This window comes from Dipodomys spectabilis, unplaced genomic scaffold (genome assembly GCF_019054845.1).
Source record: "Dipodomys spectabilis isolate Male_0828 unplaced genomic scaffold, ASM1905484v1 ptg000289l, whole genome shotgun sequence".
NCBI classification, from domain to species: Eukaryota; Metazoa; Chordata; class Mammalia; order Rodentia; family Heteromyidae; genus Dipodomys; species Dipodomys spectabilis.
Genome location: NW_024870966.1, coordinates 1,547,423 through 1,574,019, shown reverse-complemented (window position 1 = coordinate 1,574,019; position 26,597 = coordinate 1,547,423). Strand labels below are relative to the sequence as shown.

At 38.7% G+C, this 26,597-nt stretch overlaps 1 protein-coding gene across 6 annotated transcripts; it reads left to right on the top strand.

Annotated features, from left to right (window-relative positions):
* The first annotated feature begins 1,213 nt into the window (after positions 1-1,213).
* Tial1 (TIA1 cytotoxic granule associated RNA binding protein like 1) lies at positions 1,214-25,987 on the top strand. 6 transcript variants are annotated; one of them, XM_042701303.1, is made up of 14 exons: positions 1,278-1,765; positions 3,826-3,893; positions 4,358-4,419; positions 8,607-8,703; positions 15,846-15,995; positions 16,235-16,289; positions 16,458-16,545; positions 18,400-18,475; positions 20,007-20,115; positions 21,132-21,227; positions 21,336-21,420; positions 21,661-21,784; positions 22,167-22,306; positions 23,222-25,987. In XM_042701303.1, exons 4-14 carry the CDS (start codon positions 8,692-8,694, stop codon positions 23,346-23,348), a joined length of 1,062 nt encoding a protein of 353 aa, XP_042557237.1. In that variant the 5' UTR covers positions 1,278-1,765; positions 3,826-3,893; positions 4,358-4,419; positions 8,607-8,691; the 3' UTR covers positions 23,349-25,987. The 6 variants fall into 6 exon arrangements, with proteins under 6 accessions (XP_042557236.1, XP_042557239.1, XP_042557235.1 ...); XM_042701304.1 differs by lacking the exon at positions 3,826-3,893; XM_042701302.1 differs by lacking the exons at positions 3,826-3,893; positions 4,358-4,419 and having other exon boundaries at positions 1,214-1,765; positions 15,897-15,995.
* Positions 25,988-26,597: the final 610 nt, after the last annotated feature.

Sequence of the window (26,597 nt, the reverse complement as noted above, 5' to 3'; positions counted from 1 at the left end):
CGTGAAGACGTTGGAGTGTGGGAAGCACATCATAAAAGTGCTTGTTTAAAAATTAAAATAAATGAAATAAAATGGTCGGGTGCTGGTAGCTCCTGCCTGTAATCCTAACTACTCAAGAGGCTGAGATCTGAAGATCCTGGTTCAAAGCCAATCTGGGTAGGAAAAGTCTGAGACTCTTACCTTCAATTAACCACAAAACCGGAAGGGGCGCTGTGGCTCAAAGTGGTAGACTAGCACTAACCTTGAGCAGCAAGCTCAGGGGCAGCGCGCCCAGGCCCCGAGTTCAAGCCCCATGACCAACAAAAAGATCAAACAAGAAAAGACACTCAACAAGACTGGAGAGCTGGTGTTTCCGGTCCCAGTCCCTCCACGGCTAGCTTCCCAAGGCCAGCGCAAGCCTGGCAAGTGCGCCTCGCTGATAGTTTGAACGTGGCTTCCCACATCTTTGGTCTGCCTCACATAACTTGATGTCAAAACACCACCTATGCGTTACCTCTTTTTATCCTCATTGCAAGAATGAAGGCGTTTCGGTGCCAGGATTTGAACTCGGGACCTCTGTGCTTGCCAGGCAGGTGCCTCACCACTTCGCCACGTCTCAGCCCAGGACAAAGTCACCCCCGAATCCGATGAGATCACGGATAAACCAATTTACCAGCACGAGACCAAGGCTAGAAATACCTATTTGCAGGAAAACGCGCCCCAAAGACGTGCCTGGGCTCCGGGGAGCACAAGGCCCGCCCCGTCCCTCCGGCGTGAGGGGCTAGCCTCTCTCCAGCCCGTCGCGTGAGGCGGCGGTTGCTGACCACGGGCCAGCAGTCGGACCAACAGAGGAGCCGGCAAGGCTTGCCGGGCGGGACACCACGCGGAGCCGGCGCACCAGCCAGGCCTGCGGGCCGGGAACACCACGCGGAGCCGGCGCACAGCCGGAGCCGCAGTTGAAGAAACCGCTCTCCGGCCAGACGGAGGCGGAGCAGAAGCACACGCTGCGCCAACAGAAGAGCCTCAGTATGCCTGAAGCGGTCCTGAGACAACCCCCGGCGCGAGGCACTCTGGGACTTGTAGTTTACTTCCCGGACAGCGCCTTCTCCACTTTGCGCGCCGGCCTGTTAACGTCGCTTTTATTCCTCCCTCCTTCCTTCCCGACACACCGACTTCCTGTTCGCCGCACAGCCTCACGTAAGACTACAATACCCAGAAGTCCCTTCTTCGGACTACAGTTCCCAGAAGGCCCCTGGAGAAGAAGTGCTTCCCTCGCTCCTTCCCTGGACCACAGTTCCCAGGGACTTCGCTTCACGGCGTCTGTCTTTCTGTCGGACCTCTTCTGGAGCTGGCTGGGCCTCGGCCGGTCAGCAGGCCCACAGCGACGACGTGGCCCGTCGCGACCCGGCGCAGGGTTCCCCCCGCGGCCCGGCTCTCTGCCCCCTCGGCTCTCCCCAGCCAGGCCGTCGCTGCTGGCCTGAGCGGTGACCTGGCGGGCCGCGCCTGCGCCCTGCCCCGTTTCCTGCCTGGCTGGTGGCGGCGGCCATTTTGTTCATCCTCCTCCTCCTCCAGCTCCTCCTGGTTGGAGCGCAGTGTCCGGAGCGGGCTGGGGGGAGAGAGCCCGAGAGCAGGGTTCGGTACCTTCTCCTCTGTCCCCAGCCGGCGCCCGGAGCCCCCCTCCCCTTCTTCCCCGCCCCCTCCCCTCCCCAGCCCTGCCCTCCCCCTTGTCCCGGGATCGCTCCGTCGCACCCACCATGATGGAAGACGACGGACAGCCCCGGACTCTGTGAGTACCCGAGACCGGGGGTGCCAGGCGCCGAGAGGCCCGGGCACCGCGGGACGCGGAGGGCGGGCGCTGGAGACCGGGGCCGAGCCGGGACTCTCGGCGGCTCCTCGGCCGCGGTGGCGCGGACGCAGCGAGCATTCCTCCTCTGTCCGCTGCTCCTCGGGAAGGAAGAAGCCTTCCCTTCCCCCAAACGCAGTCACTTCCTGGGGTCCGGGGCTTGGCTCGACCCCTTTCTCTCTCACCCTCCTTGGCGCACCCTTCCTGGGCTGGGTCTCTGCATGGCTGAAGCTGTCAGGCCCGGGCGAGCTCCTGCTCCCCTTGGCTCCGGGGGCCCGGCCCTGGGCCCGGAGCTGCCGGACCCCTCGGGGACGGGGCCTGCTGGGGGTGGTGGGACCACCTTTGCATCTCCTGCGGACCCGGAGGAATCAGCCCTCACGCCCTCCCTGTCCTCAGCTTCAGTCTCTCTCGGCTCTTCTCCGGAGAAGGCGGGATTCTGTTCAGCCGCCGGAGCCCCTTCTCTCTTTCTGCCCCCACGTGCCCCCGCCCACGCTGTCAGAAACACCCGCCCAGCGCCCGCTACTTTTGAAGTGCCAAAGGGATGCCGGCGCATCTCTCCCTTCTTGGATTACGAAGTTTACTTTGAGCGCTCGCTACGCCACACTGACAACCAGTTGTTAAAACTCCTTTCGCTCTGTTGGTGTTGCCGCTTCTCAATCTGTCTGTGCGTCGAGGCCATCGGAGGTGGATACAATGCTGTCTCCATCCGCTATTTGATGTGTGTCTCTTGGGGAGTTTCTGCAGTCTTGCTGTTGCGTTTTACCTGAAGCCCAATCTAATGAATGAATTTCATCTTCCAACCGCCTAAATCGAGTTTCCTAATGTAAGAGTGATGAGTCAGCACTTGCATGCTTTCCTCTCCCCCCCCCCCCCCAAGTAGTTTGACACTTCTCTTTTTCTAGCATCCTTTTTAGAAGCCAGAGTACTTTTTCAAATAAAGTGTTTAAGTTGAACGCCTTTGGCTTTCCCCAGCGTCTGGAGGCCCACTACTCTTGTCTGGAATACAGGGAGTCAGATCACTGCTGTTTCTTTTGCCTCTGCCAGTATTGATAAGATCAGAGTTCACTTGGCTGGGTTATTTGATGGGGAAAGTACTTTTTGAGGAATAGGTAGAAAAAGGTGGATGGGCCCTCGGGAAGTGTTAACTAGCTTTTCAGAGCTTCAGTTCTCTCAGAGATAGTGTGCTTAGTAAAGAAGATAGCTATCTATATTCAGAACTTGATTTTGATTTTTGTCTTTTCAGACTTGTGCTCTTTCTTTTTTGTTTCTCAGCATCTTAAAGTATTCACCATCCTGTTTTGGGAGTTTGAGGCCAAAAAGCTCATCTATGAAAAGCTTGCTTGGACCTTTCATGTTGCCTTTCATTTCTGCCGTCTCTTCCCAGAAAAGAGGGAATGGAGACAAATTTGAAATTTGTCCTTCAAAATTTGTTAAGCCAAAACTTGACATTCTGCTATAGTAATATGTACTTGGATGGAAGTATTTGGGAAAAGTTAGATTTAGGGCCTAGCTAAGCGTGTATTTAAGGTAACAATTACATTCTATCTAAAGTGTCTGAGATGTCATCATTGCATCATAATAGCTACTGAATAATTGGTAAATTCTCCTGGCACATGTCTCATTAACTGTATCTATTTGTTCCTTTGAAGAGGAATTACTGGTTTTGTCCTGCTAAGTAATATGCTTTTTTAGTATCTTTTCCTGTAACTCTTTACATCCTGCTTGTCTTCATCTCTGAGATCTTTCAGTAGGCTAATGAGCTCATTCATTGTTATTTTATCCCTCTCTTCTCCAGCCTCTTTTCTTTAAAATACTTGAGTTGTTTGTATTTACTGTTGTCTAAAAATATGATGCATATATAGATGAGTAAATAAACAACATAAGCTGTTATTCCTGTATGTCAGTACATGTTTACTATTCTGTCTTCCATTTTTCCTTCTGGAACTGTCTTATACTGTTCTCCATGGGAAGGGTTTTTTTGTTTGTTTGCTTGTTTTTTTTAGACAAAGACTGCTACATCTTCCTAGGTTTTACCCCTCCAGCACTTAGTTCACTGCCTGGATCATAAGAGGTACTCAGTAACTATTTAACAATGATTATACTTCTTTCACTAAATTAAGTCCTTTAAAAAAAAATCCTGAGTGACTTAAATTATAGGCAGACATTGTCATATCTGATGAAGTTTGTTGACTTTTATGTAGTTTTTAAAACTTTTTAATATAAAACCTTGAGATAAAAGTAAATGTTTCACAATTGAGATTATAATAAAAAATAATGCATAGTGGTTTTTAAGGGTATATATTTTACGTGTTTCTTCTCAAATGGCCTTTTTTAAGATCCAAATAATGGGATGAAAATTTTGAACATAATTTTAGAGATTTTATTTTGTTCATAGAGAGCCTATATTTTGCATTGTGATCTATGGACTAGGTTTTCAAGTGGATAGTATGCTTTAAAAGAATGTACTCTTAAAGCTTATCTTAACCTGTTTCTTTAAAATGCCTGTGTGTTACTAGTGAGGTTTTTTTCCCGCAGACACACACAAGCTAAGACATATGGTTCTATCTTCAGAAAACAATATGGTGTTTATAGCCTAGGTAGGTCTTTAAATATTCATTACCTATAGTATTACTAATTTATTTGATGGTATTTAAAGTGGTATAGAATTGCTTTTATATTGAGACTAAAGTTTTATTTGTCATACAGTTGCTGTAAAGGTCTGTTTTCTGATGTTCTTCATTTTCATTTGACATTTGTTTTGGGGTATTTTGTATTTTATGTAGTGGGTAACTTGTGATCTTAAAACAAAACAAATGAGATCATGCTGATGTTTGGAGTGGCTCGGCCTTGTAGGACACACATTTCAGGCTTGTGTTTTGTGTGTCTTTGTAGTGCAGTGATTTGATCCATGGTATATCTGAATCTACAGTATGGCACTAATTATACTAGTGTTCTATTGAAGTTTTTTTTTTTTTTTTTCATCAATTTGATACACCAAAATCAGTAGGAATTGGGATTCTTGGGTAATAAGTTATGTTATGCAATGCCATCCTTTAAGGCTATTTGTTCTTCCTGCTAATCAAAAGGAAGAAATAAACCAATGATTTAGAGTATAATCTGAACATGTAAGAACAAAGCAGAATAAAATAGTGTAAAATCTCATTATAAAATTGACTAGCTATACTATGGATTTGGTTATATTGTGGCTATAATCAAGTCTCTCATGCAATTTAATCATGTTCTCTTTCTTTGAAATGTGTGTGTCATATCCCTATAGATGCTCAGTTTAGTTGTATTACTTGCACTTTTCACCATACCTCCTTCCTAAAACCAAATACTGACAAATCAAACAATTCTTTAGAAGGGCTTAATATTAAGGAATATTATTGCAAAAAATCTCCTCTTGTCTAGGAACTTGTCAAGAACAAAAGCAAAAATGTTAGCTTTGTGGAAATTTAGCCATAGTGTTTTGTGTAAAAGTACTGTAATTCAACTTTCATAGGGCTACCCTTTTTAGAGTGAGAGCACATTCAATGTGCAAAAGCTGTCATTAGTTTTCTGCAAGGCATGATGTTCTTAACTCAAAAATTCTGCCCAGTTGGACATAGGAAGTAGTTTAGCAATGTGAACTTCTGCCTACTGTGTAACTGCCAAGAGTCTAGTTGCAAATTGGATTTTAACCCTGATGTTAGGGATAAAGGTATCATTTTCAGTTTTTAATGCTTCAGTTCCTACAGTTCCTGTTCTTAGAAGACAGACTGTAAGGTATGCCTTTCTTTATTTTTTTCCCTTTAGTTAAAAATCATTTTGGAGTTTTCTACGTGTTTTCTCCTTTGAATTGACCTCTCAATATAAAACCTCAAGTCATTTGTCGTTTTCTGTTATTTTGTATATGCTCCTCAGGTAGAAATTATATATTTAAAATCATGAAACTTTAGAATATGTTGACTACTTCATAACCACAGCAGAAAGAAATTGAAGTATAGAGACTCATATGGAAAAGGAAAAATCTATTTTAGATAAAACTACCAAATAATGTTGCTTACTAGATCAAATATAAACTTTGTCTTAAATGTTTTTTTTTTGGTATCTATTTTCAGCCAGATTGTCTTATGATAAGCAGCATAGTACATTATTTTTAAAGCTACAAAATGTGCTCTACTATGATGCATGAAGACATACTTAAATACATGAATTACAGAACTATGAGTAAAAGAAAGGGCAATCTAACTGGGTGCCAGTGGCTCATCTCTGTAATCCTAGCTATTCAGAAGGCTGAGATTTGAGGATTGCAGTTAGAAGACAGCCCAGACATTTCTGCCCAGAAGTGGAGCTGTGGCTCAAGTGGTAATGTTAGCCTTGAGCACAAAAGCTCAGGGACAGTGCTGAAGCCCAGAGTTCAACCCTAGGACTGGCCAAAACTAAACTAAAAGCAGGCTGGGATGGTGGCTTAGTGGTAGATGGCTTGCCTTGCATGCATGAGGCCCTGGGTTCGATTCTTCAGCACCATGTAAATAGAAAAAGCTGGAAGTGGCACTGTGCCTCAAGTGGTAGAGCACAAGCCTTGAGCTGAAGATCTGAGGGACAGTGCCCAGGCCCAGAGTTCAGGCCTGACAAAACAAAACAAACAAACAACTAAATAAAGGGCAATTTAAAATGTGGATAAAATTGAGGTGAAATTATATAGTATATTGTATCTTTTGCATCCCAGTAAGCTAAGATGTTGTATATGTTGTGGAAGAGCTTAAGTATATCATGACATTCTAAACAACTTATTTGACATCAGTGCTAGAAATGCAGATAGATAGTACATGTGAAGGTAGTGCCCCTGGAAATTCTTCAGGATCTTTAACTGATTGAAAATAAGTTGACTTGAAATGTGAATCCTTACTATTAAATAGCAACCTCTTCTTTTGTGACTGTTAGATATGGAAGCTAATTAATGCCATGCAGTTTTTCTTGAACAGATCAATGTTTAAGGAGTGTAAACCATTTAAACTTTTATATTAACATAATAATTCTACTTTTGTTACTAGCTAGTTTTCAGCAGGTAAAAGTCTTATCCAGTCTTCTTTTCTCTCTGAATTAATTACTAGCTTTTTAGGTTGGATGAGCACAATATTTAGGATATCGAGATCATCTGTTCATTTTCCTTTTAGATAAGTTGGGGATACAGGCACACAAACCTACAAGTTAAAAAGAGCGAAGCTGTTAGCTATGGCTAGCTCATAATCCTATATGACTTTTCATTGACATGTATGGGCCAGCTCAACTTAAATGTAAGGAAAAGATGGCAAGACCTAAACCAGTTTGTCAACTAATTTAATCTTCAGTTTTGATAACATTGGACTTTTGTATTTCAACTTTAGAATATATATCCTAAAGTAGTTATAACCATTACAGTGAAATTCCTAACTAAACTGGAAAATCGCTGCTCATCCTTACCTCCTACTATGAAATTGTCCTTTGGGTTTTTAACTTATCTCAGTCTTTCTCTTTCAGCATGCTCCATCTTAAAACAGTTAATGTATCTAATGTGGCAACTATGTTGCAAGACCTTTTTTAGTCTGTTTCCAGATGTTATTTATTATGGTTAGAAAAATAAAACGTAGGTCCTTTTACTTTCCAGAAGAAACTGTGTTAAATTTTACAAGTATTCTTTGGTTTATGAGGTGTTCATGACAGATACAAGTTTGAGGAATTATTGTTAAGTACCACAATAGCTTAAAAGTTTCTCAGTTTGTTGAGAAAAATTAAGTCCATGGTATAATACAAACCAAAGGGGTCAGCTCTTGACAGTGACAATGATATTTCTTTCTTTAAACTTCTTATAATATAGAATGTACACATACACACATGATTTGTAATTAGGAGGAAAAAATCCTACGGCTTTAAATATTCATAGTCAGAAATATATTTGGAATTGTCCTAATTTTTTCTAAATTGCTTTTATTGGGGGGTCCAGTCGTGGGGCCTGAACTCTTGGCCTGGGCACTGGTCCCTCAGCTCTTCAGCTCAAGGCTAGTGCTCTACCACTTGAGCCACAACGCCACTTCCAGCTTTTTTCTTTTTGCTTATGTGGTGCTGAGGAATCGAACCCAGGGCCTCAGGCATGCAAGGCAAGCACTCTACCACAGAGCCACCTTCCCAGCCCCTTTTTTCTAAATTTCTAAAGAAATCTTCATATTTGCTTTTAAAAATTCTATGTAAAGGTATAGTTTATTCATTCTAATGCATTTTTAATTAGGAAATTTTATTATTTTGCTCTGTTCACCTAAAAAAAGAAGGCATACTATTGCCAATAAAAATAAAACCCACCACCTTCTGTATGTTTTGTTGCAGCTTTACTCTGATTCTGTTCTTTGCTTATGTAATTACTTTGGTTGGGAATCCTAGGACAAACCCACTAACGTCTAGTGTCTAATATCCTCTTATGGTGAGGTGTTTTAGTGTATCAGAATTTATCAAATTTCTGTGTTAAAATTATTTTAAAGTAAGACTTGCTTGAATTTTTAATCACTGTAATAAGAACATGCTATAAGGGGTATAAGATAATATACCTTTGGGGCATCAAGGTCATACTGATTTGTTCTCTAAAATGCCTTTGAAATAGTATTTTAGTGGTGTATGAACAACTTTTGTTTTCCCAAATAAGGGTTAATCTTTATAAGATTAGCTTTATTTGGAGGAATTTTGATAAGATGCTATAGAAGATAATGAATTAAAAGATACTATTAAAGCTATGGCTAAGAAAAGTTGCTGATAATTTTTTTTTCTTGTTTAGATACGTAGGTAACCTCTCCAGGGATGTAACGGAAGTCCTTATTCTTCAATTGTTCAGTCAAATTGGACCCTGTAAAAGCTGTAAAATGATAACAGAGGTAAGATCTTCCCAGTTCCCAGTGCTGTCTATTCACATGATGTTTACCATTTTGAGATATTTGGGCTGATTAGCATAATTTTCAACTTTTATTTTATGCCTCAAGCTATTCTGTTGGAGAGAGAGTTGTGTTGATTTACTTCAATTTGGCTGATAAACTAGCCCTAGAGTAGAGTTTTATTTGGTTATTCTTCATGGTATTATATCTTCAGGTGATACTTCTTGTACATAGCTCTTCTAAGAACTGTGAAAACATTGGTATTTCATACCATTAATAAGAATATTAATTCCTCTATACGTTTTAAAAGTTTAGGACTTGGTATGCATGTAAAAAACAACATAAGGCTTATGGGCATAGTGAAGCAGAATATGTCTTGTGCGTCTTTAGGATAGTCCTTTTTTTTTTTTTTTCGGTCATGGGGCTTGAACTTTGGGCCTGGGCGCTGTCCCTCAGCTCTTCAGCTCAAGGTGAGCGCTCTACCACTTGAGCTACAGAGCCACTTCCGTTTTTTTAGTGGTTTATTGGAGATAGGAGTCTCACAGTCTTTCCTGCCCGGGCTGGCTTTGAACCCTGATTCTCAGATCTCAGCCTCCTGTGTAGCTAGGATTACAGTCGTGAGTCACCAGCGTCCAGCTATCATCCAACACAATTTTTGACTGTGTGTACCAGATACTGTAGTAAGTGTTAGGGATACAGCAGTAATAAAAAAGTTCCTAGGCCTTATCAGTAGAGAGACTTAGAAGTTAGCAGGCAGTTAGGATATAGAATCATATGTCACTTGGAGGCATATGGTCTTAAGTCCAGGAAGCTTCTTGTAGGAACCAGTGCAGAGGCTGAAACTCAAAAGGATAATGATAGAAACTTGCTAGAAAGGAATCGAGGGAAGAAGGGATTCTAGGTAGAGAGAAGAAATGTTGGTTAAGGTTGGTAGACTGGACAACAGGAGTGTATGTGAAGGTAATGGGAAAAGAAGTCTGTTTTCTGCTAAAGAACTAGGGTTAGAATGGTCGGAGTTCAAAATGGGATTAGTGATAAGAGATGCCAGGAAATGAGGCAAGAGTGTTTGGAAAGTGCCAGCAGCTGTGTTCCTGTTTTATCCTGAAATGGGAAAACCTGTTACTTACCTATTGATCGTTCTAGCTAATGACAGTCTTCATTCTGTCTGATATATATTACCCTTTTTATTCCTAGCTTTGGCCATTTATTCATGCATCTTTCATTAATCAAAACTTACTTTGCACAACTAGGTTATCTTCAAGACACTGAGGATGTAATAGAGAGCCAGACAAATAAGGTCCCCAAACAAATAGGGGTAAGAGCTATAAAGAGAATAGAGTTTGAAGATGAGGATTGAAGGATTGGTGCTAACATAGGCTAAATAGTGAGGGAAGTGTTGCTTCTGAGCTGAGGCATGAATTAAAAAGGACTTGGCGATGGGTGGAGAAAATACAAAGGCCTTGATTTCTGAGCTTGTTGTGTTTATGGAGCCAAAGACCCCAGGGTTTGCTGGTTTAATGATCGAGGGTAAGTGGTAGGAAACAGGCCCAACAAGATAGATGGGATTTAGCATCTTAGAGCAGTATATATTATAACAAATTTTAAGATGAAGTGGCAGACCATTAGAGAGGTTTAAACAGGAGAGTGAGGTACTCAGATTTGCATTTTTAAGACTTTGTGTGGAGAAGGACTGACTAGGAAGTAAAAACAGGAGGAGACAAGCTAACTGGTTTTCTGCAATACTCTAGGTAAGAGCTAGTGGATTCTTTAGACATTTGGTTAACAAGTAGAGCTAGGTAAATTTGGAGTGCATTTTGGAGGTAGAATCAATGACTGTATTGGCTGTGGGAAATAAGGGAAGGAAATCAGGAAAGATTTGTTAATGCAATTGTGTAGATGGTAATACTAACTAAAATGAGGTGACTGAAAGGAACACAGGATGGATGGGAAGAGATGAGAATCAAGAGTTGTCTTGGCATTGTCAAATTTAAGATGTATACTTGATAACTAAATGCACATTAAGCTTAGGCTATTGGATAAGCTAGTTTAGAACTCTGCAGAGCCCAAAGCTAAAGCTTGCAGTGGTATTTGCAGCATTGAGACATGAGCTCATTTAGAATGATGCCAGAGAAGAGGGACTGAGGTCTTAGTCCTTGTCCTGGAACAGCATAGCATCTAGAATTCCAGGCAGAATTAACTTGAGGCTGGGTACCAGTGGCTCAAGCCTGTAATCCTAGCTACTCAGGACACTGAGATCTGAGGCTCATGGTTCAAAGCCAGCCCGGAGAGGAAAGTCTGTGAGACTCATCTCCAGTTAACTATCAGAAAACCAGAAATGGCACTATGACTCAAGTGGTAAAGCATTTGCCTTGAGCTGAAGAGCTCAGGGACAGCACCCAGGCCCAGAATTCAAGCCTTATGACCAACAAAATAATAATAATTAAGGAGAAAGATCTTCCAGTGAGAAAACAGGAAAACCAAGAGTATGATAAAGAGTTTAAAGGAGGATGGACCACTGTTTTGAATTTTTACTGAAAATCAATAGAAACAGAAAAGAATCAACAGTTTTGGTGGCATTGTTGGTTTGGAATCTCATAGAAGTTGGTTTAGGAATAAATATGAGAACATGTTTGAATCCTTAGAAACATTTAATAACAATGTGATAAATACTTGTTTTAGTAATAGTTTTCTTAAATGTCTGGTTTACACAGACATTTGAGGAGTGAATGACTTTTTACAATTGATAGTCTGTAATTCCTAGAATTTGTAAATAGTTACAAAATCTTATGTTTTTCTGTCTTGACATTTATGTCATTCAACAAAAATTGGTGACAACAACTTATTTAAGGTAAGGACCTGGTTGAACTTTGGAGTTTTGCCTGGTGGTGGTTTAACTGGGAAACTTGGAAGGACATGAATTTTAGTACAGAATATGTAGTGTCTAGATATTTCTTTTCACTTATTTTGATATATGAAAAAATCCTGTTTTATGGTTTTATTACATTAGATGTTTCTTCAAGTTCTAGCTTTTTTTGTGTAATATAATACATATTCTATTTTCTGGATTTCTAAAGAAAACATTAAACTTCTTTTCTCTGGCAGTTGAATTGATGTTTGACTTAAAAATCAGTGGATATCTTAGGTGAAACACAGAGTGATGTGAAGATACAGTTCTATGTAATACAGATATTTAACAGTATGTGTGTAGAGTGGTTCTCCTTTACCTGGTTTCAGCCAATCTGTTCAAAAATGTTAATTAGAAAATTCCAGAAGCTGGGCACCTGTGGCTTACGCCTATAATCCTAGCTACTCAGGAGGCTGAGATCTGAGGATTGTGGTTCAAAGCCAGCCCGGGCAGGAAGGTACGTGAGACTATAACCTTCAATAAACCACCAGAAAACCAGAAGTGGCGCTGTGAGTCAAGTGGTAGAGCACTAGCCTTGAGCTGAAGAGCTGAAGGGACAGTGGTTCAAGCCCAGGACTGACCAAAAAAAAAAATCCAGAAAAACTATCCAGAACTTGAAAATTACACACAGTTGTGAGTAGTGGATTAATCTCTTGCTGCCCTAGCTTGGGCATGAATCATTCTTTTGCTAAGTATATTCATGCTGTAGATGCTTAGCCACCTGTTAGTCACTTAGCATTCCTCTCTAATCAGATTGACTAATGTTCCAGTTAACCATATCTAACTTGATAGAATGACCCCAGAGTGCAAGAGCAGTGACCTTGGCAATTGGGAATGCCAAGATGGTTCCTTTATGTGAAAAGGTGAAAAATCTCAATAAGCAAAGATAATCACGTGTTAAGCTTCCACAGTAAAAATGACAGTCCTGTTAAATTATTATTATTTTATTTTATTTTTATTTTTTTGGTCGGTCCTGGGGCCTGAATTCTGGGCCTGGGCGCTGTCTTCCAGCTCTTCAGCTGAAGGCTTGTGTTCTTACCACTTGAGCGTCAGCCCCACTTTGGGCTTTTTCTGCTTATGTGGTGCTGAGGAATTGAACCCAGGGCCTCATGCATGCAAGGCAAGCACTCTACCACTGAGCCACCTTCCCAGCCCCATGTCCTGTTAAATTATGAAAGTAAAAAATTTGTTAGTTTTGCTGTTGGACTTAATACATACTGGCCACTGTATGAGTTAAAGTGCTTAGTTAAGATGGAAAATACATGGTATCTATAGGGTTTGGTACTATGCTAAGTTTCGGATATCCACCAGGTCAAAACACATTCCCTATGGATAAGGAAACATACATATGCACACATACACACACATACATACATACATTAAATGGCATCTGCCCTACTGATAGTATGATAAAGTCTCGGGCTTTTTGTAGCTCTGCCTTTGAACTTCTGTAGTTTAAAAATAATTATCAATGTTTCTCTTAGAGACACTTAGAGAAAAAGGAGTAAGATAAAATATGAAGCAGCCCAACTTGAGCTTTTTACCATTGTGTGTGTGTGCTGTCCTGGGGTTTGAACTCAAGGTTTGGGCACTGTCCCTGAGTTTTTCTGCTGAAAGCTAGCATTCTACCACTTGAGTCATAGCTTGAGTCATAGCTCTACTTCTGGCTTTGTTGTTGTTGTTTTAGTAGCTAATTAGGATAAGAATCTCACAGGTGCCTAGGCTGGTGGTTCACACCTGAATCCTAGCTACTCAGAAGGCTGACATCTGAGGATCAAGGTTCCAGCCCAGGCAGAAAAGGCCAAGTGACTCTTACCTTCAGTAAACCACCCAGGAAAAGCTGGAAGCTGCACAAGTGGTACAGCACTGTCCTTAAGCAGAAGCTCAGGGACAGCACCCAAGTCCAGAGTTTAAGCCCCAGGACCAGAAAAAATATTCTCACAGACAAACGTTCCTGCTCAGGCTAGCTTCAAATCACCATCCTCAGATCTCAGCCTTCTGAATTAGATAGCATTACAGGTATGAGCCACCAATGTCCAGCTGAGCTTTTTCTTTTAAATCATTTCTTCAATGACTGTTTCTGGTGAATGTTAATTTCATGAGAGGAACTTAAATGTATGTTCTCATTTGGAATCTTTTCCCCTGATTTTCTTTCTCTACCCCTTAGGAACAGTGTTTACATGGCTTTGACAGTAGGATTTGTATGTGAACCCATGGTTTTCTTGTCAGTGCAAATGACCCCACTTCTTTTTCTCAAGGAAATGTTTCTGGTTGCCTTGTTACTATTGTTATATGACTAAAACTTTTCTGGAAGGAAAAACAGTGGTTGTTGAAAAGATCTTTATTTTATCTGATTTTTCTTTTTATCCCTTAGGAATCCATTTAAAATTCCCCAGATCTTAAATACTACTCTTTAAGGGCACTTTACATTAAATACTGATTGTTTTTAGTCTTAAATAAAAATGTATTTGGCTGGGAAGGTGGCTCAGTGGTAGAACGTTTGCCTTGCATGCATAAGGCCCTGGGTTCGATTCCTCAGCACCACATAAGCAAAAAGAAAAAAAAAGCCGGAAGTGGCGATGTGGCTCAAGTGGTAGAGCACTAGCCTTGAGCTGAAGAGCTGAGGGACAGCGCCCAGGCCCAGAGTTCAGGCCCCATGATCGGACCCCCCCCCAAAAAAATAAATAAAAATATATTTGTACAGTTAGCCAATACAGGTCCCAGTTTTTATAAAAATCCATTTTTATTTTGGTTGTTAGATGGCATTCCTTATATGTACTTGCCAACTACAAAGCATATATTTAATAAAGTATATCTTTAATATACTTTGTTTTTTGTCAGTTGTGAGGCTTGAACTCAGGGCCTGGGTATTGTTCTTGAGCTCTTTGAGCCACAGTGCCACTTCTGGTTTTTGAGTGGTTAATTGGAGGTAAGAGTTTTATGGGGACTTTTCTGCCCTTGGGCTGGTTTTAAACTGCAATCCTCAGATCTCAGCCTACTGAGTAGCATGAGTCACCAGTGTCCAGCCTAATATAATTTTCTTTTTTTTTTTTCTTGGCCAGTCCTGGGGCTTGAACTAGGGGCCTGGGTTCTGTCCTGAGCTTCTTTTGTTCAAGGTTAGCACTTTACCATTTGAGCCACATTGCTGCTTTCAGCCTTTTCGGGTTTATGTGCTACTGAGACTTCATCATGCTAGGCAAGCCCTCTACCACTAAGCCACATTCCCAGCCCCCTGTACTTTTGAGTTATTGGTGTTTTTGTGATATTAAATTGTGGGTTTGTCCTAGATTTTTCTTTTGTTTATTTAATGTTCTGAGGATCAAACCCAGGGCCTAGTTTATGTTAGGTAAGTGCTTCTACCACTGAGCTACACTCCAGCCCTGAGACTCATTTTCAGAAATTCTGTTCTAGATCGCTAGTGTATTTTCTGGACTTTGGAAAGACCAAAATCAAAGTCTATCAAAACTCTAGTGCCTATTTGTTTGTCTTGTTTTTTGAGGCAGGGTTTTGCTATGTAGCCTAAGCTAGCCTTAACTCTCACCAATCTTTGAATCCTCCTGAGTGTTAGCATTTACAGGCATGTACTCTACTATTCTCAATTAGACAATTTTGAAAGATAGGGAATTCATTTTACTAGTTATAAATGCCAAATTTTTCTATTTTTATTCTCATTCTTTCCTTATCCAAAAAAGAGTTAGCAATGCAAAGTACTTATAGCAGGAATCCTAATTTGGATCAGGAGTAAAAAGTAATGTGGGCCCTCTTGGGTGGCTCACAACTGTAATCTTACCTACTCAGAAGGCTGAGGTCTGAGGAACAAGATTTGGAACTAGGTAGACAAATCTAAGAAACTCTTACCTGCAATTAACCAGCAAAAAGTCAGAAGTGGAGATGTAATTCAAGTGGTAAAGTGCTAGACTTAAGCAAAAATAAGCAAGAGTGTAATGCCTTGAGTTCAAGTCCCAGTACCAAAAAAAAAAAATTGGAGGAATAGTGGTAAGAAGTGGACCTTATTCAAATTTGAGTTCAGGGTTTTGCTTAGTATGTAAGTTGCTATTTTATGTTGAACACCAGAATACATATTTTAATACTCATACTCATAATTCTACAATGTTCTGAGCTGCAAAGTCAGCTTTGGCTTTGTCTTTTTTTTTTTTTTTAAGTGTTAGGCTTTCATAAACTTATGCACCTTGTACATTCCTAGCTATCAGTAATGTTTTTTCCTGGATTTTCTTCTCAGCAACCCGATAGCAGAAGGGTCAACTCTTCTGTTGGATTTTCTGTTTTGCAGCATACAAGCAATGACCCATATTGCTTTGTGGAATTTTATGAACACAGAGATGCAGCTGCTGCATTAGCTGCTATGAATGGGAGAAAAATTTTGGGAAAGGTAAGACAGTAGGATGGTGCCACCTTATGAGTGCATATATTTGCATGTTAAATTAGTTTTGTGTTCTTCCTTAGCAAGTTTTTAAACAGACATTCACCTGCTGAGTGATGGCTTTATTTTATCCAGCCTAGTGCTGTTACAAAAGTAATCCAGCTTGATAAATGATTTATTAAGTGGTAAGTGTTACAATTCATAATGACATGCCTAATAATTGTGTTAAATATAATCTTTATTTTTAGGAGGTCAAAGTAAACTGGGCAACAACACCAAGTAGCCAGAAAAAAGATACTTCCAGTAAGTACTCCTGCTGCATTTTACTGTGGGAGATTCTGAAATTATCTTGGCAGCATTTCCTGGCAGCTTAACTAGGATTTTCCCCCCTCCTTTAATACTACCTTCAAAAGGTTTCATAACTTTTTTTTTTTTTTTTAAGTATTTGATTACCAAATGCTTTGATTTCAGATCACTTCCATGTGTTTGTTGGGGATTTGAGTCCAGAAATTACAACAGAAGATATCAAATCAGCATTTGCCCCCTTTGGTAAAATATCGTAAGTATCATAAGCAGTAATAGACTAAATAGTGGATAGGCAGAATTGTATATGATTAACTTGTATTGGAATTAAGGTTTTCTTTCTCTAAGTAGTGTGTTTTCCTTTTAGTTTTGGTTTTCTATTTTTGGTTTATTTTCTTTTTGAGTAGATGTGGTTACAAATGTTAATGTCATTTCAATGTTCTGGGGTCTTGTTTTTATAAAATCCTGTGTATAATAATGTTTATAAGTTTTAAATGATTCTCTTATATTTGAAAAAAATGTTTGGATGATAAAACTTACGTCTAATTCTTTTGTCAAATGTTTTCAAAACTTGGTGGTTAAAGAATAATGGGCTAATAAAAAGTAAATGTGACTTAAACTGTGTATTAAGCTTTTTAAAATTTATAAGTGGGGGAAAGGAGGTAAATCTTTGGATACATTGTGTTTAAATTGGATATGTTCATGCTTAGAATAATGACAAATGTGTTCTGATATTTTAGCTGTAAGTTAAAAGTAGTACTATTACAGTATTAAGATATTTTGTGTCTGAATCTTAAATGTGAGATTAATTTAATTTTTGTGGTAACATTCGATTTGCTAGTGAGAGGCAAATGTTTGTTTAGTAAAGTATTTATCCTCAAATTTTATTAACTTGATCAAAATATATCAAAAAGTTAAAAATGGTTACAAGTTTGATAATCTGTGTGATTAAAATCAGTTCATATTGTATATTTTCTATAGATTTAAATTAATCACTTTAGTACTACTTTACAGAAATGTTATAATTAAGAACAACAACTTTTTCTCTGTATAATTTGTTGTTCTATAGATTTATCTCAAAGAAGTAATTCTAAATTTTCTATTTTGATATTTGCTTTGCTTTTTAATCTTAATGTGGTAAGTAGTGCTGTTTTAAAATTAGTATAAAATAATACAGGTTGCTGTTTTTTTATCTTTATTTATACCTGAGACCTGCAGTTTTCTAAAGTCCAAGTCACAATTAAAAGTAATAGCATTCTGGTTATTTTGCAGAATTGCTCATAAGAATGGACAGGATCTTGAAGGCTAACTGCAAGGAACTGTGCACACTGGAACTCAGTTGTAGATTTTTTTTCTCATTTCTATTTATTCTTATTATACATTATTTATATATACATACTTTAGTATTTACATTTTAACATTCTATATTCAGTGGAGTTCTATATTTCCAATCATTTTAACTTACTCACTAAAATTTCTGTGTAAATTTGTTGTTTTCGTACTGGTGTGCTTAGCATTGTTGTTAGTTTTTTATTCTCCTTTCTTAAATTTCTGAAAATGTCAATTTTTCAAAATTTACAGCTGCCCAAACTCCAAAATGATGGTAGAGAATTGACCAAGAAAAATAAAGAAATCTGTTAACAGGCCATGTATGCCTTTTTAATTCCTATTTTTTCCTCTTTTTCAATTTTTTAATATTTTATATATTTTGTATCACTAGGCAGAAGACATTTAACTATTTAGATATTGCATGGTAAAGTAGTTAGCATTGTTACAGTAATTTATAGAATCAGTAAATCTTAGAGGACACTAGTAAATAGAATATTAGAAAAGGAAACTATTGTTCCTATTAATCTTCAAATTTGAGCATTTAGTTTAGAAAGCTCAGGCTGTTTGATTAGGTTGCATGTTTATTACATGTTTTTGTCCTACTGCTTTTTTCTAACAGGTAAAGAAGCATTAGGGAGAGTTCAGGAATGGCAGTAGTTAATTAGGGCTAACTGGAATTTTATTTTAAAAAATGCTCACAATACAGTGTGTGTGGTTCCTTTTAGTTTTTATTTTGAGGATGACTCTTACTTCCCTCATTTAGCTGTGCTTCTTTTCACAGGGATGCTCGGGTAGTTAAAGACATGGCAACTGGAAAATCCAAAGGCTATGGTTTTGTATCTTTTTATAACAAACTGGTACGTTCTTTCCAGTTCAGATTTTTAACTCTAAGCTTAATTCATTTAGTTTGTATTAAGATAACTGAAACTGGGGCTGGGAAGGTGACTCAGTAGTAGAGTGCTTGCCTCACATGCTTGAGACCCTGGGTTAGAATCTAAGCACCACATGAGCAGAAAAAAAGCCTGAAGTGGGGCTGAGAAGGTGGCTCAGTGGAGAGCGCTTGCCGTGCATGCCTGAGGCCCTGATTCCTCAGCACCACATAAGCAAAAAGCCGGAAGTGGCGCTGTGACTCAAGTGGTAGAGCGCTAGCCTTGAGCTGAAGAGCCGAGGGACAGCGCCCAGGCCCAGAGTTCAGGCTCCATGACCGACAAAAAAAAGATAACTGAAACTTAAATGTGCTTGGATGTTAACTACAAATAATTTATTGTATAAATTAATAATGGAATATAATTCATTCTTTCATAAAATTGAAAATAAGTAACCAGGAAGGGATAGTGGTTACACAGAAAGGAAGATATTAAAACTGCATTTGTGCAGTGGGTGTTGGTGGCTCACTTTCATAATCCTAGTTTACTCAGGAGGCTGAGATCTAAGGATTAGGGTTTAAAGCTGGGGCAAGAAAGACTGTGAGATGTGAGACTCTTTTCAATTAACCCCTCCCTCACCCCCCACCCCCCCCCCCAAAAAAAAATAGAATTCCAAATCAAGCACAGATGAATGGGAGGCAAGTTCTTTTCAGTCTTCATCATGAAAATCAGAATTTCACCAGGCGCCAGTGGCCTACGGCCTGTAATCCTAGCTACTCAGGAGGCTGAGAGCTGAGGATCATGGTTCAAGGCCAACCTGGGCAGGAAAATAGTCTGTGAGACTATTGTCCAGTTAACTGTCAGAAAACTGGGAGTGTTGGTGTGGCCCAAGTGGTAGCGCACTAGTTTTGAGCTGATGAGCTCAGGGACAGCACCCAGGTCCAGAATTCAAGCCCCACGACCGACAAAAAAAAAACCAGTTTCAGCAACTTAAATTACATACATTTTATTGATATGGTAAGATAAAAGACTAGTTATATTCTGTGTTTGGATTATCTGTTCACATTGATTTGAATAAACTTTTTATTGTTAGCCTTTAAAAATATTCTAAATCATAATTTATCCATCTTCTGTCTTAAAACAAATTCTTAATTTTATGGCATATTCATAATTTATAACTAAAAATACAAGTAGAATTTGAAAACTTCTTGTCTTCTGTGATTTTTGTATTTCTTTAATTTGGGCTAGTAACTAGTAACTGGCATTGTGATTTTGATTTTTTGTTTTTGTTGTTATATTTGAATGTCATGAATTTTCATTTACTTGAACTTAAATGTTTTCTTAGTATTTGGATTCACTCCTAGCTTTTACAATTCACTCAAGTTCACTTTCTAAGAATGTTACTTTGATAAGATTTATTGGCTTCCGCTATGCTAACTTCCTTCTGTTTCATCATGCTAGGACTTGTATATCACTCTATTTTGTTAGTAATTGCTCTTATTTTCTCTTCTTTCCTCCATAGGATGCAGAAAATGCAATTGTGCACATGGGAGGTCAGTGGCTGGGTGGCCGGCAAATCAGAACCAATTGGGCTACACGTAAACCACCTGCACCTAAAAGTACACAAGAAAGTAAGCTATCTGCAAGAATGTTAAAAGTATAAATTCTTCACTAGCTGTAAATAGGCTTTTAATACAAATACCTCTGAAGCTGTGAACCACTTGACTTATTTATAGTTTGTCCACATAGCTTGTCTAAATCAAGCACTAAAATTATGTCTTCTCATCCCACCAAGACATTTCTTTTTCTTTGGTAACTCAGGGCCTGGACACTGACCCTGGGCTCCTTTGCTTAAGCTAGCCACTCTACCATTTGAGCCGCAGCTCTGCTTCTGGTCTACTGGTAGTGAATTGGAGATAAGAGTCTCATGGACTTTTCTGCCTACTCTGGCTTTGAACTGTAATCCTTGGATAACAGCCTCCTGAGTAGCTAGGATTACAGGCATGAGCCACTAGCGCCCAGCTATAAAGACATTTCTTTTTTGCCTCTGCTTTTTTTTTTTTTTTTTTTAATGTCAGTCATGAGACCTGAACTCTGGGCCTAGGCACTGTCTCTCAGCTCTTCAGCTCAAGGCGAGTGCTCTACCACTGGAGCCACAGCGCCACTTCACCTTTTTCTGCTTATGTGGTGCTAGAGAAGTAAACCCAGGACCTCATGCATACAAGGCAAGCGCTCTACCACTGAGCCACCTACCCAGCCCCCCCCCCCTTTTTTTAAGGCATTTGTTAATAGTATGTAATAATAAAAGATAGTTTGTAGACTGGGAATGTGGCTCAGTGGTAGAGCACTTGCCTTGCATGCATGAGGCCCTGGGTTCGATTCCTCAGCACCACATAAGCAAAAAGAAAAAAAAGCCGGAAGTGGCACTGTGGCTGAAGTGGTAGAGCACTAGCCTTGAGCTGAAGAGCTGAGGGACAACACCCAGGCTCAGAGTTCAGGCCCCATGACTGGACCCCAAAAAAAAAAGATAGTTTGTGTATATGTTGTGCTGGTATTGAACCCTGTGTAATGTAATATACCCCTAGCTCAAAAGATAGTTTTACAACACTGTAAAACAGTTGCATTTTCATTTTCTTCCTGCATGTAGATAACACTAAGCAGTTGAGATTTGAAGATGTAGTAAACCAGTCAAGTCCAAAAAACTGTACTGTGTACTGTGGAGGAATCGCTTCTGGGCTAACAGGTATAGTGTTAGGTTTCCTAATCACCTTCTGTTTGGGACTCCTTACTGTTCTATGAATTTCATGACTTATATAATTTTCATGAGGTATTTTTATGATTTTGTTTATAGATCAGCTTATGAGACAGACATTTTCACCATTTGGACAAATTATGGAAATAAGAGTTTTTCCAGAGAAGGGCTATTCGTTTGTCAGGTAGTGGTTCACATGTAATCCTCCTGTTGCTGCTCTTACATTTAATAATTCGTTGCACTTTTGTGTTTGACTCTTCCATGGTATGTTTGCTAATTTAGTACTTTATAATATAGCACTTTTCACACCTAATGTAATTTGAAAAATCTACATTAAAAGATGTCAGTTAATGGGTTTATTATTTACTCATGTTTTTTTAAAAAAATGAAAAGACAAAAACCTTACTATATTTTCTTCATTTAGGTTTTCAACTCATGAAAGTGCAGCCCATGCCATTGTTTCAGTGAATGGTACTACGATTGAAGGACATGTGGTTAAATGCTATTGGGGTAAAGAATCTCCTGATATGACTAAAAACTTTCAACAGGTAATTGAATTTTTCTTAGCACTTTTTAAGGTTTCCATCTTACCTATCTATATAAGAGCTTTGGAAACTATTATATATATATATATGATATATATATATGATATATATATATATACACACATATATATGTATACATAAAGAATATAGCTACTTTCAGTTGCTTGTATTAATGCTATTTCAAAATTATTTTGCGGTATTAACTGAATCTTAATACTTTCTTTTCACAGGTGTCACCACCCCAATAAACTTAGACAATGATAAATAACAGAGTCCTATTCACATAAGGGTGCTTACTTAGTTTTTCTCTTCCTTGTCTCCCACTCTTTCTTCAAATACGGTGTTTCTTACTAGTTCCCTGAAATAGTACTTTGTTTTTTCCTAGGTCGACTACAGTCAGTGGGGCCAGTGGAGCCAAGTTTACGGAAACCCACAACAGTATGGACAATATATGGCAAATGGGTGGCAAGTTCCACCTTATGGAGTATACGGGCAACCATGGAATCAACAAGGATTTGGAGTAGAGTAAGTTGTTTGAATAGAGACAGATTGATTTCTGCCATAAGAAATGAAAAAAGGGAGGATCTGTTTATAGTATATACATGGAAGTATTTGGATTATAAACATTTATAGAAACAAATGAAATGAATTTAATTATGCTGGGAAATTCTCATTACCTAGGTGAAAAAGCATAGTTAGGGTAATACTGGGTATATCTGTAATTAGCTGGTAGAATCAAGGTTGGCTACTTGTAATCCTCCCCCCCTCCCCAGGCCAGTCTAGACATTTTTTTTTTTTTTTGGTCAGTCATAGGGCCTGAACTCTGGGCCTGGGTGCTGTCCCCCGACTCTTCAGCTCAAGGCTAGTGTTCTACCACTTGAACCACAGCACCACTTCTGGCCTTTTCTGCTTATGTGGTGCTAAGGAATCAAACCCAGGGCCTCATGCATGCAAGGCAAGCACTCTACCACTGAGCCACTTTCCCAACCCCTTGTTACTTTTTTTGTTGTTGTTTGGTCCAGTCTTGGGGCCTGAACTCTGGGCCTGGGCACTGTCCTTCAGCCCTTCAGCTCAAGGCTAGCACTCTACCTCTTGAGCCACAACGCCACTTCCGGTTTTTTTTTTTTCTGCTTTTGTGGTGCTGAGGAATCGAACCCAGAGCCTCATGCATGCAAGGCAAGCCACCGAGCCACCTTCCCAGCCCTTGTTACGTTTTTTTTAAGTCAGATCTTTTCAGACTTGTGGCACATTGTGATTATATTATCAGAGCTTTACAATTAATGTCTGAATATGTATTGTCTATATGCATATTGTTTACATTTTAATTGTTATAATTTGTTGATTTTTTTTGTTGATTTTTACTTGTCTAATATGAACATCTAGATTTTTTTTTTAAGCCATGTTTACTGAAAATTGTCTTTTTTTTTTTTTCCTTCCAAGTCAATCACCGTCTGCTGCTTGGATGGGTGGATTTGGTGCTCAGCCTCCCCAAGGACAAGCTCCTCCCCCTGTAATACCTCCTCCTAACCAAGCTGGATATGGCATGGCAAGTTACCAAACACAGTGAGCTGGGACTCTAAACAAAATTGTAATTCATGATAGGCTTCGATTTCCTGTGACACTCTGAAGACATGAAAGTAGACATCGGAAAATGAAAATATTTATTTTAAAAATTGAAATGTTTGGAACCTTTAGCACAGCTTTGCTTTGGTGAAGGACACATGTCTTCTAGTTCTGCCTTTTTAAGTTTTTGTTCATGATGGATATGAACATGATTTTTCTTTGTGTACAAAAACTAAAATAAAGTCAATAAAGACAATTCTGACTTCAAATTTTGATATAATAGGCGAAATGGGTAATTTTGATTCTTAGATACTATTACATTTTTATCTTGCTGTTCAGTATTTTAATTCACTGTGTTTTTAAAAGAGCAAAAAAGGGAGAATCGTGGAAAAAAAACAAACAAACTGGGAATTACCTAAGTTCATCCTGAATCCTGATCCTCCCCTCCCCTTCCCTGATGTGGACCACATTTGAAGTCAGCAGAAAAAAAGTGATATTCAGAAGAAATGCATGATTTTGGAATCGCTCTGGAGGAATTATTTACTTTCTCTATGCCTAAAGAAACTGAAGCCAGACAGACTGAAATTTTGCAACCTAAATAAGGAGCAGCGTTGTCTTAAGTTTCTTGAGCAAATGTTGATGGTCCATATTAAGACATATTTTTTAAACTTCAGAAAGTGTTGATTATTAAAACTGTAGTATATTACATTTCATTGGGGGTGGGGAAATTCCAAGTATGGTGTTTGTATTAATACAAAGACAGTCATACTTGTGCTTTTACATGAAGTTTAAATGCTATACATTGTAAATATTGAATAACTACAGTGTTTAATGAGCATGCTTCAACATAGAAGTAGCAACAATGTAATTTGAAGTAACACTTAACACATTCCACTGCAATCAATGCAGTGGATTGATAAGAATGTTTAAGACTGACATTTTCAAGGTTGGCTATGTAAATTAAAATAACACAAATTACACAGAAAAAGCCTTAAATTTTAATTTCATACAAATCTTTGATGCATTAGTACATTCTAAAATGTAATTGGAAATTAGGGTTTTGGGGGGTGTCTTTTTTGTTTGTTTTGCTTTACATTATTTGGTATGTAAATACCTTGATTAAAACCTTGTGAAACAATTTCAAGGTTCCTATAAGTTGTATAGCACAAATGTTTTTTAAAAATATTGGGGTGTTTTTAAAAATTAGATATATTTTGCCCCAGGATTTTTTTAAACAGATTGCTAAAACATCTTATTTAGACAGTTTGATGTACCAATTTATAATTGGATATTCAGTTTAACTAGTACACAAAGTTGTGACTTCCTCATGAGGAGTGTGAGTGGATGACAGGCCTGAACGGAGGCTTGAGTTTGTTGTATGTGTGTAGTTTGTAAATGAATCAATTGGGAAGATGCAGAGATTGAGGTTTGCTTCCAAGATATTTTTAAGTCTGTGTGGATCAAATCTGCCTCAAATTTCTATAAAACAGGAATGTATAATAGATAAAATCCTATGTATTTAAATTGTGACAGTTAGGGGGTATGCAAGTGTTTTGGAAATGTATTCAAAATGTTGGCCAGGACTCCCAAACAGAAAATAGTGTTTACAGTAAGTTAAGTGGTAAGATGTACCTGGCACCTACCAATGGTCTGTTTTAAGCCTTCAAGATAATGGTTTTATATATTGGTGACCACATAGTTTTAGTATTGTTTTCCTTTTTTTTCCCCACTTAGAAATATAGCCAGATGTATTCAGCATAAAAATTCACAAGGTTCTTTGAGCCAAAATTTATATGGTACCTTGGTTTTAGCCACAATAGTTATGTGTTACACTCTCCTATTATTAAATATACTCTTTATTTTGTTCATACTGTCTTTGGAGATGTGTTTTTGGAAAAGTTACTTCATATTTTAATGAGAGGACCTAAGAAACTATGTACTGTGCCCCTGAGTTAAATTTTTCATGAACATTTGTGAAATTTGGACTAAAGACTTAGTGATAACTGGTAAGAGCCTGTTGAGTTCTCAGTTTGCCTCCTTTTTTTTTTGTTTGTTTGTTTGTTTGCCAATATATTTTGAAGTGGCTTATGGAAATACCAGCTGAATGCAGCTGTATTTTTCCAAGTTATATATTCTATGATTTAACAAAATTATCCAGACTAGATAATTGCTGTAGTAAATGTGATCGATGAATCCATCTGAATTTGGGCAAGAACAAGAGTTCATGATCAGTTAATTCCAGTTATTTCATAGTAAACCATTATAAAATACAAAGGTACTTATCCTCGTGAAACCTGTTTAGAAAATAGGACTACCAAGTTAGCACAGACCCAAACTGTTTCATAACACAAATTGAAGTCAGTGCTGTCTTGATCCAGTTTATACCTAAGAATCGTTGCCTTTTTCCCATGTTCACTAAAAAAAAACAGCAGAGATTTCTTAGCTACTTTGAAATTTATTTTAATAATGTGTTTCTGCCTGCCCTCTTCTTTGCTTGAATCATCTTTCTATTAGTATTTCCCCCCACCTCATTTCCACTTGATTTTTATGTCTGCTGGCAGTGAGAGGCTAAAATGACTGGCCAATTAAAGCCAAAGCTGTAAACCACAGTTGAAGTAAGTCTTCAATAAAGACTAGACTATATGACAAGTGGGTTTTTTTTCCTTATTGTCGTTGATTACATAAAATGTACTTTTTAGCTTGCCATGAAACAGTGTGGTTTATTTCTATGTTAAAGTCCACTAAATGGACTTGAAGTGTAATCTCTGGATGCAAAGGAATAGAAATTTGTATCCCAAAAATGTGTCTTCTGTGGAATATTATGGATTAAAATCTCATCAATCTGGAGTCTACAAATATGAAAACATCATGGCTTAAGTTGATCATTGGTATTAACTATGAGTAATGATTATCCTTGGCAAAGGGAAATAAATATAATCAATGTTCTAGATATTTTTGAAGTATGTATGCCCTAATTAAATCTTCGACCATATGGGCATCTACCTAACACATTACAAATATTAACTTTGCATTTTTGGTTTGTATTAGAAAATAGATAACTTTGTTAAAGCCTTTTAACAGTTATTAAAATGCCTTCTCTGTTGGGCATAGGGTACATACCTATAATCTAGGCCTCTGGAAACTGAGACAAGAGGATTTTGAGTTGGATGTGTGTTCTACATTTTGTAATGAAATATCCTAGTAAGAATAATTACTTGAGGTTGCTAAGAGATTTCAGTCGATGCCATGTATA

Excerpts from the sequence above, each read along its gene's own strand:
- Tial1 (XM_042701301.1), top strand. The coding sequence starts at position 1,734 with ATGATGGAAGACGACGGACAGCCCCGGACTCT. Across the intron at positions 16,290-16,457 it reads CCAGAAAAAAGATACTTCCA|ATCACTTCCATGTGTTTGTT; the intron begins GTAAGTACTCCT and ends CTTTGATTTCAG. Across the intron at positions 22,307-23,221 it reads CAACAAGGATTTGGAGTAGA|TCAATCACCGTCTGCTGCTT; the intron begins GTAAGTTGTTTG and ends TTTCCTTCCAAG.